The 13,234-nt window shown below is 43.0% G+C and overlaps 1 protein-coding gene across 3 annotated transcripts in view; it reads right to left on the bottom strand.

Annotated features, from left to right (window-relative positions):
* The window catches only part of Napepld (N-acyl phosphatidylethanolamine phospholipase D), a 34,445-nt gene that overhangs the window by 4,432 nt on the left and 16,779 nt on the right, over window positions 1-13,234 (bottom strand). For 2 of the 3 annotated variants that reach the window (XM_004839718.4, XM_004839721.4), the window contains exons 3-4: window positions 7,143-7,789; window positions 2,795-2,909 (exon numbers count right to left, since the gene is read on the bottom strand). In XM_004839718.4, the coding sequence (XP_004839775.1) occupies window positions 2,795-2,909; window positions 7,143-7,789 (762 nt within the window). The remainder of the gene's footprint in view (window positions 1-2,794; window positions 2,910-7,142; window positions 7,790-13,234) is intronic. The other variant, XM_004839722.3, reaches the window with a different exon arrangement.

Raw genomic sequence — 13,234 nt, 5'->3', positions numbered from 1 at the left:
TGAAATTTTTTCTCATTGAAAAATAACTGTATTCAACTCTGTGCTCTGTTGAGTCTTGCCGGCCATATCCATACCCAGTCGCCCCACTGACAGTTTCTTTGCTAAGTTCTAACTTTAGTGTGGAGCATGATGTTGTGCAGATTTAGTGTGGATTTTGCTGTGTTTGGGCCAGGAGCACAACTGCCCAGATTTAGCAGTATCTTTCTGAGTTCCTTCAAAAGTTAATTCTTGGCTATTTCAACCATCTAGGAAATAACCTTGAAATCAGGTAGCAAAGGCTTCTGGGTGACTGATACTATCTCATACCCGAAGCACTTTAGTCTGCAAGAGAAATAAAAACATCCCCCAGCCATGGGACCAAACAATGCATGCATAAGGCAAGCCAGTGGGTAAGAGGGCGAGAGCAGGGGACTTCCAGCACTCTGGCTTTGGCAAGGGCTGGGCACCAGCCCTAGTCAGTCACTAAGCTCTTAGGTAGATCCGTTTCACAACCTCTACAACAGAATCTGTTCAAAATAAAGACCCTAGCAAGTTAGCTTATATATTACATGATATCTAAAATTCACTTCCATCAAAACTAGTGATTTAAGTCTTAGGGCTTAAATAAATCATCTGGAAAATCCACTAGATTAGATGTTGCTATTTATATACAATTTCAGAATATTGCCAAGTTATAGACTTCATTATTCTGCTTATATTACAGTGTGCAGCTGTTATAACTGCTTATATGCAAACAGGTTTATTTAGAAATCGCAGGCTAAACATCTCTGAAAATCCTATCTACTTTGCAATTTAACAAACCCATAGTTTTCTAGTTTATTCAACTAACATCAAAATGTGAACAACTGTCAAATGGGCGTTTATTATTACCTATCTTATTGAGAAGTAAAAGTGGAGGTTAGGGTTATAACAGGAATAATTACTGAAGGATGAGTACCGCAGTAATTCTTGGAGACTGAGCTTTGGATTGCCTCATCTTCCATCTCAGTACACAGCACACCATCACCCAATCACTCCAGCTCAAAACCTCCATTCCTCTTTGTTTGGGTTCAATAAAATACTATGATTTCATCTATGTCACTGATAAATACAGTGGTGCCTCAGTTTACAAACTTAATTCTTTTTTCTTTCTTTCTTTTTTTTTTTTTGTACCAGGGATCCAACTCAGGACCTTGAGCTTGCAAGGCAGGTGTGGTGCCACTGAGACAAACTTAATTCTTTCCACGATTCTGGTTGCAAAACGAATTAGTTCCAAACCAAACCCAATTTCCCCATAAGGTCAACACTGAGCCTAAGCACTGAATTTGACCCGAGGTGCCACTGTATTATATATGGAATCTGTATGGCACATTCACACACACACACGGAATAAGAAATCACCACCAATGCTGGACACTGTGGCACACGCCTATACTCCCAGCACTCTGGGAGGGTGAGGCAGGGGGATCACAAGCTTAAAGCCCAGCTTGGGCGATCTAGTGACTTAGCAAGACTCTTTCTCAAAATAAAAAAGGAGCTGCAGGTACACTCAGTGTGAAGGTCCTGGGTTCAATCCCCAGTACAGTAAGAAAGGGAGAGAGAGAGGAAGGGTGTAAGAAGGAAGTGACTGAAGGAGGGAGGAAAGGAAGGAGGAACTGTCACAAAATATAACAGTGTACCACTGGAAAGCAGTCTCAAACTTCTTCCTTCCCAAGTACACATGCACACACGGGCACGCGCACACACGCGCACGCGCACACACACACACACTTAGTACTCTCATTCTCCCTATGCCCCATAGTTACCCATTTATTCATTCCACTCCATCCCTTGACAGTGGCTAAGAGTTATTGAGGGCTGGGAATTTTGATGAGAGGGTAGAAAACTGGGCAGGCAATGTATTGAGCAATTTGGAACAAGCTGCATATTGGGGAAGAGGGCAGGCCAGAAATGGGACAGAGAGGTAGGGCTAAACACAGCAAGAAAACACTGGGTTCCTGCAGAGAGGCCCTGGGATGTGGCAGGGGCCATAGAAAGCAAAGTACAGAAGCCAAGTTCCAACCTTCCCAAAGTTTTAAGTTATTCTGTCTCTGACCCTAGAACCCAGACTAATAGAGCTGTAGGGTCCAGTTCCCTTAAGGAAAAATCAGCTCTTCTGTTTTAGTCTAGGAACAAAACTACATTTATCCCAATACCTGGTAAACAGCAGACCCAGAATCAAGGTTCAGCAGACAGTAACATTTCTAGAAAGCTACCCACTGTCTGAAGCCTGCTTCTCCGTGCCCTCCCTGCACCCCTCACCCGTTGAGCAGATCCTCAGCGGCCCTGTCTCACAGCCTGAGTCCTGCACTTTCCTCCTCTGGAAATGCTTCCTCCTTGCTTCCTCACAGCCAAGTTCAAAACTCTTCCCAAGAAGCTTTCCCAAACCCTCCCATCAGTGAATTTGCCTCACACGACAGCACTTCCCCTTCCAACATCTGAATCGCATTCATGTCTCCAGCTCTCGCTAGCAGGCAAACCACCTCGAAGGGGACAGCACGGTGGCTCCCTTTTCAACTCCCAAAGCTACACAAAAAGATTTCTGGTTACATAAACACATGCTGCATTAACTACAGAAATAAGCCCAAGAAGCAGCAGGCTAAAGGGGTCTTTTCACTGCACCTAAGTACTGTTTTACCCCCATACTTCACGTGACCACCCGCAGGGTCTGAGTCAAGTCTGGCCTCTGAGAACCCATCTAGGAGATGGACAGAGATGCCTGGATGCCACCACCGGTCAAACACACTGCCGAAGCTCTTAGCAGAACAGATCTCACCTCATATGCTAAGGCAAAAGTTCCCCAGTGAATGGCCACAGATTTCTTTGCTTGAACGTCAATGTGAATCCTTACGGCTTCTTCTGGGTCTACATGCTGGTATTTCATAAACCACCTGATGAAACAGCAATTTATTAATTTTGGCCTTTGAACACACTCCAAATTGTAACTGCCACTTCCCATAATCAACCTTTGAGATTCTGCACAGGACTAAGGATGTTTGAGAAATTAGCAGCTCAGTGTGCTTGTTTTCACTCCCCCTTCTTATTCCTTTGATTTTGAGCCAGTACACCAGAGCACCAGGCTGCTGCTGGCCAATGGCAACATGCACTCCTAGTGATTCGAACCACCCTTCAGCTAGCTTCTGGCTCATCTAGAGAATCTGTAATAGATCTCACAGTCCAGCCTGCACCCTCAGTGACTAATTTAATTTTACCCGGCTGGGATAGGGTAAAAGCTTCCCAGGTGAAACTACTGAAAATAGAACATAAGCAACACTGCGGAGAATGAGTCAGAAACCAAGTCAGGAGTCAGGACAAGACTAGATTGTAAAAAATAAAATAAACAGAAAGATTGTGAAGAGAAGTAAGTCACAGTAGACAAAACCATCCCCTTTTAGTTCACTTTTATCCTGGAAAAAAAAAGTAAAAATCTTTCTTACATAAATTGCTACAAAATAAGTTTCACACAAAATTCTGAAAAGTAAAATCTTGTTTCAGGTATATTTTGCTTTTAGTGATAAGACTTCTTATCTGAAGATATATGACTTACTGTATATTTAAAAGCAGATATTTTGCAATCCTGAGGATGAACCAAAGAAACTGAATCCTGGGTAAGAACTGGAAATCAGAACTACAAAAATCAGAATTCCAAAAAAAACTAGATGTTCTGCAAAAACTATTTCTTAAAAACTTGCTAAGGCAAAAAGCAAACAAAAATAAATGTATAAAAGTTTAAAGACCTGGAGCAAAAAAAAAGAAACTATTTATTCTTCCATGAATTGATTCAAAAGACAACTGGTTTATCAAGAACAGCGGAATGATGGTATCACCTGCTACCCTAGGTCCTTGCTTCAATGATAATGGAAATTAAAGCTGAAGCTTTCAGCCTGAATTTAAAGGGAAAAGCTTTACCGGGAAAGTGAAAAGATAATGAAGGGATGACACAGTTCTGATAAAGATCAAGCTGCCCCCCTAACAAAAGAAGGTAAGAGAACAGGGAAAAGGGGCTTCAGTCTGAGGGTGGTGAGGCCCGAATTCCGCCACCAGTCAAACACAGATGGGGTGGGGCAGGTCTAAAGAGGTGCGGCAGTCTGGCCCATTAATGAAGCAAGGGGACCAGCTCCATGGGGTGCCAAGGGGGCTGTTATCTCAGTCCTGGCTCTGCAGCTCTGGAGGAATCTTCATGACCTGAGAGAGGGGCAATTCAGTCAGGAGAGATAACTATCCCTGCTGGGGCAGTCCAGTCCTGTGAGGGTCCGCTGGAATCCAAGGCGACGGCAGGTTTAGGGCAGCGGGGATTTCCAGACAGAGCTGACTGTCATGCAAATCTCCTGGAGTCATCTGTCTTGAAGAGTGATGACACAGCCTATGTAAATTTAGGCTAATAAACCTTGTTTTGCCAAATTTTAGAAAGACATTTCCTAAATGCTTCTGGGCAGAGCTGCGACTCTGACCCAGAGTTGTACAAAATAACAGGTTTCTGCGGGTCCAAATGAAGAGTCATAGTTTTGGCAAAAACCACTTTTAAGTCCCTGTCTATCTCAAAAGAAAACACAAATCATGCTTTTATAACAGGTTAAGGGCCCAAGAGTTTATCTGTTCTCTGTCCCTGTGGTGATCCGGGGGAACGACAGAGATACTGAGAGATACTGCAGAGTACGGGGAGGCTGCCCAATGCCTCAGGAAGAGACAACCTCTTGGCCACAAGGCAGGGGGTGAGAGCCACTAGGAGGCCCCTGGGAAGCCTGTGGAGAGCCTCCTCCCACTCCTGGGCTTCCACTTCCTTGTCTGCAAAGTACAAACTCAGACCCACCTTGTAAGGGTTTTGTGAGGATTACACGGGACAGAGTTTATGAATGCACTGAGTATGGCACCTACTTCACAGACTTCTCCCAGAAAAACCAACACTACAAAAAAAACACCAACACTACAAAACCAACACTACAAAAAAAGAATCATTATCTCAGATACAGAGGAAAAGGTGTACTATCTGTAAGCAAATCTTCTGCTCACTATGCCATCAGTCTAGAGGAGGAAAAGCAACCCTGTCTTCCTGTTCTTCAGACCCTGGCCTGCCACTGCTGACCAACACTACAGTGAGACTAAAGGGGCTGGGTTCTCAAACCTCAAAGCATCATAGAGCAGCTCAGCCTCCTGCAGTGGGAGAGGCGTGTCCACAGGGAGCAGCTGCTGGATCCTCTGGGAGCCCGGAAACAAAGCTACTGTGTTCTCCCCAACCAAGGCTTACACAAGCACTGCTCTGCTGTATCACCTGGCACTCAGAATGCAGGGCAAGACCAAAACAGTTTTGGGTACGTCTGCTAATTTTTTTTAATTCCTACTGCAAATTGAAGGGCAAGTCATTCCTTTCTATCCTCATGTCTACCTGAAATAACCTTAAAATTTTTACTCTAATGTAACAATTAAAATAAAAATGTGAAGTCCCAACTGACTTGGCTAGAATGCTTGGTGACAACCCAAAATAAGACCGAAGCACTGTCTTCTCAGCATGACTGAAGGCCACTGTTAGTGTCATCCTCTTGCATCTGTGGAGCTCGCCACGTATCCTGGAATGGATCCCTGGCACCTCAAAGTGTTGGTACTGACCAGAGAAATGGGTAACAGCAGAGGCCACCACATTTGCTCCACTTAGAGAAAATAAGATCCACCCATCCTTCTCCCACCTTAGAAACAAAACGGTTGCAATGCAGACAGGAAGGGGAAGGAAGTATGTGTCCAGTTTGTTTATCCTCACAGACTGGCAAATATCTATCTTGCTACCTTGAAGACTTATTTTCATAAGCGATATTTTTGTTTTGTTTTACGTACTGGGGATCAAACTCAGGACCTTGTGCTTGCAAGGCAAGTGGCTCAGAGGTTTTGTTAGAAGAATTATTTAAGAGGAAAAGTGAAATTCAAGGATTAATATTGACAGGAATCAAAAAAAGTTAAAATATCTAGCCCCCCAAAACAAAGAAACTAGAAAAAACACAAAAGGGAGAAGTGTTAATAAAAATAGGGGGAAATGTTTTTAGTAAATTGAAAAGGTTAACAAATAAGAATAAAACAATCTGATGGAAATAGAAGAGCAGATTCCTCCAGTGCATCCACGCAGGAGAGAAACATGAGTTGTTCAGCCTGCAGGACTTCCTCAGCAAAATGTACCTGGATGTATTGATGCAAGCACTGAAGCATAAAATAAAGCATTTAAAAAAAAAACAACAAAAAACCTTTACCCCTTAGTTTGCTATTACCAGTGTTTGTTTTCTCTGTATTCCTACATAAAAATCAAGTGTGTAGCCAGGTGTGGTGGTGCATGCCTACAATCCTAGCTACTAGGAGGCTATGGCAGGAAGATAGAAAGTTCAAGCCCAGCCTGGACAACTCAGAGAAGATTCTGTCTCAAAATAAAAAATGAAAAGTGCTAGGGATGGAGCTCACTATTTCCTGGGTTCAATTCCTAGTACCATGCCAAAAAAAAAGGGAACTAAATGGACTGAAATCTGATTCTTTGAAATCACTTGTCTTTTCCCTGAATGGACAGTACTAAGGAAAACAGACAGGGGCTGGCTCTCCTAGGCCACCAATGAGGCCTAAGTGCTGAGTCCACAGGGGCTGAGGGTAGCAGTGAGGCAGCAGCTCAGGGCCAGACTCGCCTCCGTACAGACGAAAGACCATCCCAGGGTACCAATGCTACAGGCCGACTCCTGGCTTTCTCCCTCTGCTAGACACAGCAGAGGCACTGGACAGGGAACGCTCCGGTCACAGAGTGAAAAGTAGTTAAAGAAAGAATCCTCTACTTGAAAGGAAGAGCAAGAGTTGGGGTTCCATCTCTGGCTGATGCGTTTAACTTCAGACGGAGCGGTACATGAAATCTGGCCAGGTGTGGTCATTCTTCACACCTGGCTCCTTCTTTGTTGGTAATGCCATTTCTGATTTTGAGTAACTATTTGACAGATATGACTATGATTCAAATATTTAAAATCTAATTGAATCTCACCCACCAATCCCAATCAATAGATAATAAAATCCACCATTAAAATCACAGATTACCTAGAATCACAAAATCATAACCATTAAAGTTCAGTTAAATGGCAGGAATGCTTTTTTTTTACAAGTTTACAAACCTTGGCTCATAAGCTCCAATGGGAATAGCTGCAAGGTCAAAAGGTCCAAATCTCTTTCCTATCTCTTCAAACGCAGAGCAATAACCAGTATCTCCTGCAAAAAAAAATCGATTCCAAGGCCCCAAGACAGACCAGCTGCCCCACAGAACCTTGTTGTCATCCATGAGAGTCCTTTTGCACCAGTGCTGCGAAGGCGTAAAGACGAAGGTGACCTGGTCGTGGCCGGGGACACAATTCTCCTCCCACCAGTCCAGCTCAATGACATTCTCACAGCCACACTTTTGCATCCAGTCAAGGAGACCCAAAGGCACGAACCACCTCAGTTCATTTCCAAATCGCTCGTTCAAGGCAACAACAGAATTGTAGTCCAGGTGGTCGTAGTGGTTGTGACTGATGAGGACAGCATTTATCGGGGGGAGTTCCTCTATCGTGCACGGGGGAGGACGAAACCGCTTTGCACCCACGTACTGGAATGGAGAGGCGCGAGAGCTGAAGATGGGATCTGTGAGGAAGATGAGCTCATCCATTTCGATCAGCAGCGTCGCGTGGCCCAGCCAGGTGACCCGTAAGCCTGCCTCCCGCACTCCGGCTTCTCCAGGGTCATCAATAAAATAGGGTTTAAGCACTGGGAGCTCTTTGTCAAGTTCCTAAGTGTATAAAGACAGAAAGACAAAACAGCAGTTAGGAACAAAAGGCATTTTATCATCGCAGGACATAATTTGACCTAAATTATAGAGAGAAGGGCTATTTTGGGAGAATAGAAGTCATTCAATAAACTTGCTATTTCTGCTTTCCTATTGAAAATGCATACTTAACTTCATTCTGGACCTGACTTAATTACAATGATATTATAGTACTTTTCCTAGTCCCAAATGCAGTAGGCAGAGGGGAAATTAAATTTAATGCTTTGAATACTGCTAAATTTATTAATTTTTCTAAAGGCTGCTTCTGAAATGCCAGAAGTAGGCTGGCCTAGATGCAGGCACTTGCTCTTGTCACTTCACTTGGCTCATGAATTTGCTGCTGAAAACAGCCCAGGAACAGAGAGACACTAACAATGGATACGCAGTTCTTGGATCGCAGGTAAGAATCTGACTTTTTTTTCTTTTTTTTTTTGGTACTGGGGATTGTACTCGGGACCTTGCGCTTGCGATGCAGGCAGCGGAACCACTGAGAAGAATCTGACTTTTTGAGTGAACATAATTCAGGGTGGAGCACTATCATGATTCCTTGGCCATCACATTCAAAACTGGTTCTTCTCATTTCTCACTCTTAAGACGTGGGCTGGGAAGAGAGGGCAGATGGCGGAGAGGCTGGTGAAGGAGAACTGACAGGACAGGTGGAGGATGAGAATGATGTCTTTCACCTGCACCGAGCCTTAGTTTCCTCACCTGGAAAATAGGTATAACAACCATACCTACACGTCATTGCTGGGAGAAGTGAGTTAGGAGTGACTGGCACACAACGAGCTCTCCATGAGCGAACAAGCCCCACCACCACCCCCAGCACCCGCAGCCAAGCGCACACCAGGCTTATGGATCAATCTCTTGCACTTCTGTGCAGCCACTGAGCTGCTGAAGGTCCGAAGTGACAGCCAGACCCTTCAAAGCTCTTCCAATTGCTCAGCTGTCTTTCTGTCATCTCAGGCCACTCAAGAGCCACAGCTGTCCTCAGACACAGTCTACTCATGGTGAAACTGTCTCCTGCTGAACAGTCCCCTCTGCCTGGCCATACCCACCCCACCTCCTTAGCTGTTGCCCCAGTCCTGCCTCCAGCTGTTCCACACTATTCATCTACAAGTACTCGGGTCCCAGCTGCACAGAAATACTTCCCGCTCCTGGACTGACGGTAAGAGCCCCTCACAGCACTTGTCCTGGTTGTCTTCCCCCTCTTATCCCTTTGAAACTCTATAATCAAATTGGACATCCTATCTGGGACGACCCCTGAGTCTACACTGAAAGTACCAACTCCCGCTTCTCAACTTCCATGCCTCTCTGTCCACAAATCTCTACAGATATCTGGGTTATATGTTATCCCATGTCTTATGCAACTTGGAATCATTAAGCCAGGAGTGGAAATTCAGTCTGAATTAACAGTCACACCTTTCTTCATTTCCCCTTTTTGTGCTATATTGTTTCTACTCTTATCATTGAAGAGTAGCTTATTTTTAAGAATTTGCTCTTTAGTATTACCATCCCATAATTTTCAAAGAAATGGAATCTCTGATTGAGATCCCAAAAAGAAAAAATCATTTTTTACTTTCTATCCTCTTCACCAGTGTCTCAAAGATCTCTTTTCACTAAACCATGACTATTTCCATGGCACAGATATTAGCTTACATTAAAAATAAACAATGGAAAAAGTAAACAATGAAAACCATATTCTTAATATATTTGTGATTTTAAGAGTATGTATTTGTGTGCTTATATGAGATGGAAGAATAAAGGAACTCAACTCAAACGAAAGTGTTTTTTTAATCACTTCAAAGAAGACCAGCAAATCTCTTCTACCATATGAAGTGATATTGTTACTGTCTTAGGAAACTTAAAAAACCTGTATGTCACAACTCAAATTTTTAAAATACAAAAATAAATATCATTTCTTTATTCACATTCATTTTTAAATATTTGTAAATATTGAGTAGAGATTTTGTTTCCAAAATACTGTACCTCTGATTCAATTACTAATAGTAATGTTTTGATATTTTTGTCATGCATTGTATATTAGTACAAGATCCATCAAAGTGGCTTTGTACTTTTTAGCTCCTGCTTTGTTATGAGAATATACTTTGAAAAATATAAAGATAATAGTCATCCATTATACACTGATATATTGATGCAGTAATTATAACCACTGTTAACATTATGCTATTTTTTACTCATAGTTCCATTTTATGCATGACCAAGACCATATAATATTCATATGTTCTAGTCTTACTTTAAAATTTTTTATATCATGACCTTTTCATCTATTACTACCAGTCTATAAGACACATATGAAAGTATTTTTAAAAGAAATGAATAGGAAGGGAGAAGCAGCTCAGTGGTAGAGCACTTGCCTGACATGCACAAGGCTCTGGGTTTGATCCTGACCTCCACAAAACAAAAAAAGAAACAAAAGATAAAGCACAAGGAAAAAAATTTAAACTGTATAGAAGCCTGATCTGGGAAATCCAAACGATAACTAATATAACTAACAATCATTTCAGAATAAAAAGATAGAAGAAATCTTTTTTTAAAAATAGACAAATTGGGCCAGGGATTTAGCTCAGTGGTCACACCACCTGCCTCACAAGCGCAAGGTCCCGAGTTCAATCCCCAGTACCAAAAAAAAAAAAATAGACAAATTTCCAAGAACGAAAGAAAACAGATTTTCAGAGTGAAGGGCTCACTAGGTACTGAACACCACACATCACGGAGAAATTTCAGAACAATGATGCCACAAAGATGATCCTCAAAGTTTCTGGGAGAAAATAAAGGCTGTGTAAAAGGACCAAGAATAAGAATGGTACTGAATTTCCCCCAAAGAAATAATAAAGCAAAAGTCACAGAGATGTTTTCAAATTCTGAGGGCAAACTAAAACTCTATACCCAACTATCAATCAAGAGTGAGAATAAAGGCACTACAACAAGGCTGCAAAGCACTTACTTTCCATGTACACTTTCTCAAGAACCCCAGTGTAAAAAGTCCCCCAAGGGGCCGGGATTTAGCTCAGTGGCACCACGCCTGCCTCACAAGCGCAAGGTCCTGAGTTCGATTCCTAGTACCACAAAAAAAAAAAAAAAGGTGCTCCTCCAAGATTAGAAAATACAAGTGGGAAATCACAGGCCAAAATGGAAGAGGAAGGGGGGCCCGGGACAACAGTGCAGACCCCAGATCAGAAGCTGGGGCCTCCACCCCAGTGCTGGAAGACCACATGGATGCCCTGGGAAGTCCCAGGAGGCAGGGAGATAAAAGTACCTAGAAACTAAGTTAAAAACGAGGAGTTACTAACATCAGGAGGAAAAAAGCATGTAAATAAAGGAGACAGCCATAGTGTACCTTACTTGGTTCACCAATGAAAAATACTGATGTAGCCATAATAATGTTAACAGTGAAATTAGGAAAGTGATTATGGTTAACAATATTGTATCGTATAATTAATTCAAAATAGCTAGAGGAGGGCCAGGGATGTAACCAGTGGCGCCTTGCCTGCCTGGTAAGCGCAAGGTCCCGAGTTTGATCCCTGGTACCGAAATAAAATAAAATAAAACAAAACAGCTAGAGGAGAGGATTCTGAATGCTCTCATCACAAAGAAATGATGAATGTGTACAGGACAGACAACCTAAATATCCCCAGTTGATCAATACACAATGTAGAAAGGTACTGAAACATCATGTTGTACCCCATAAAGATGTATAAGTATTATCTGTTAATAAAAAAAAAAATACAAAAGCCAGGCATGGTGGTGCACATCTGTAGCCCCAGCTAGTCAGGAGGCTGAGGCATGAGGATCACCTAAGCCTATGAGTTAACGAGTTCGAGAAGGACAGCCTGGGCAACACAGCAAGTCCCCCTCTCTTAAAAAAAATACATGTTGGGGCTGGGGATTTAGCTCAGTGGTTCCACTGCCTGCACTGCAAGCTGAGGACCCAGGTTCAGTCCCTGGTACCAAAAAAAAAAGAAAAGAAATACATGTATTGTGGCACAGAATAGGAGGAAAGGTCATATAGAGGCAGGAATGTTGCAGAGGCCAGTTAAATCTGGTAATCCAGATTAGAAGTCAGTGACTAATCCCCCCGGAATGACAGACTTTGGTTTTCCTTACAAATATGAAGACAAATTCCAGAGGCAGCAACTCAAAGTGCCGCAAGTCACTCCCTCTGGAGAAGGAAACTGGGTAGCAGGGGCCATTTAGAAGAATAAATTGTCCTTACAACCCTTTCCACACTGTCTTTTTTAAAACTACCTACATGTATTTTTTTTCTTGCTGAACATTAAAAAGCAACCTACAGGGCCGGGGATTTAGCTCAGCGGTTTCGCCGCCTGCTGCACAAACTCAGACCCAAGTTCGATCCCTGGTACCAAAAAAAAAAAAAAAGCAACCTATAGTAGTACACTATAGTATAAACTGATGTTTCACTTTTTTCAAAGTACAACCTATTTTTTAATATTATACATCTAAGAATGCATTACATTTTCAAAGTATTTTCATGTGTAATGTGAACCTCAAAACAATCCTAGTGACTCAAACTAGACTATCCTCACTTTATGAAGAACAAAAAAGAGATGAAGTTTGTGTTACTCAGCTTTCCATTACTATAATATCTGAGAGAAATCAACTTATAAAGAGAAAAGGTTTCTTTTGGCTCACAGTTGGGGGCTTCCATCCATGACCGCAGGACCCCACTGCCTGTGATCAGGGGCACAGCACGGCAGGGAGTGTGTGGAAGACAAGGCCCTCACCCCATGGCTGGGAAGTGAAGAAGAGCAGGGCAGTGGGGCCACACTCCCTCTGAGGGCTCCCCTAGTGAGCAGAAGACCTTCTAGAGGCCCCCCTCCTGAAGGTCTCCCCCACCACCACCATGGAGCTTCGAGGGATATTTAAGATCCAAACTTTAGCAGAGTCCTTGAGGGACTGTGATAAAAATAAGGTCACACAGTCAGCGAAGAACTCTAACCCTTAACCAGGTTTCGGAGCCCTGGTGCCCCACTCCTCCCGGCTGGCCACATGGCAGCCTGCCTGCCTGTGTGTACCTGTGTGTAGGAACCGCTACGACAGCCACCTCCCAAGAACGAAACCCAGGAAGTGCCTGCCTTCCACCCATTCTGAAATTCTCCAGTTGTCTCTTTCCCTAGACTATCAGGGACTGACCGACCACAACCAATAGACAAGACCAGCCAAGCACAACAGCCCAAAGCAATGGCACCACAGGAACAATGTGCAGCCTGTGACCTAGAGGAGACAAATGTCGGGAGTGGCCCACTGTTTTCTGACCAGGCAACTAAACTGTGTCGCCTGCTTATGATATACTTTTGCTTTATTTAGATCCATCGATTAATCTATAATCAATTATGTTTCTTCCAAAACACTTGCATATTTACATACCTA

Source organism: Heterocephalus glaber, unplaced genomic scaffold (genome assembly GCF_053883595.1).
Source record: "Heterocephalus glaber isolate CG9 unplaced genomic scaffold, H.glaber_assembly_v1.0 deba00000676, whole genome shotgun sequence".
Lineage (NCBI taxonomy): Eukaryota > Metazoa > Chordata > Mammalia > Rodentia > Bathyergidae > Heterocephalus > Heterocephalus glaber.
This window is presented reverse-complemented; position numbering and strand designations above follow the sequence as displayed.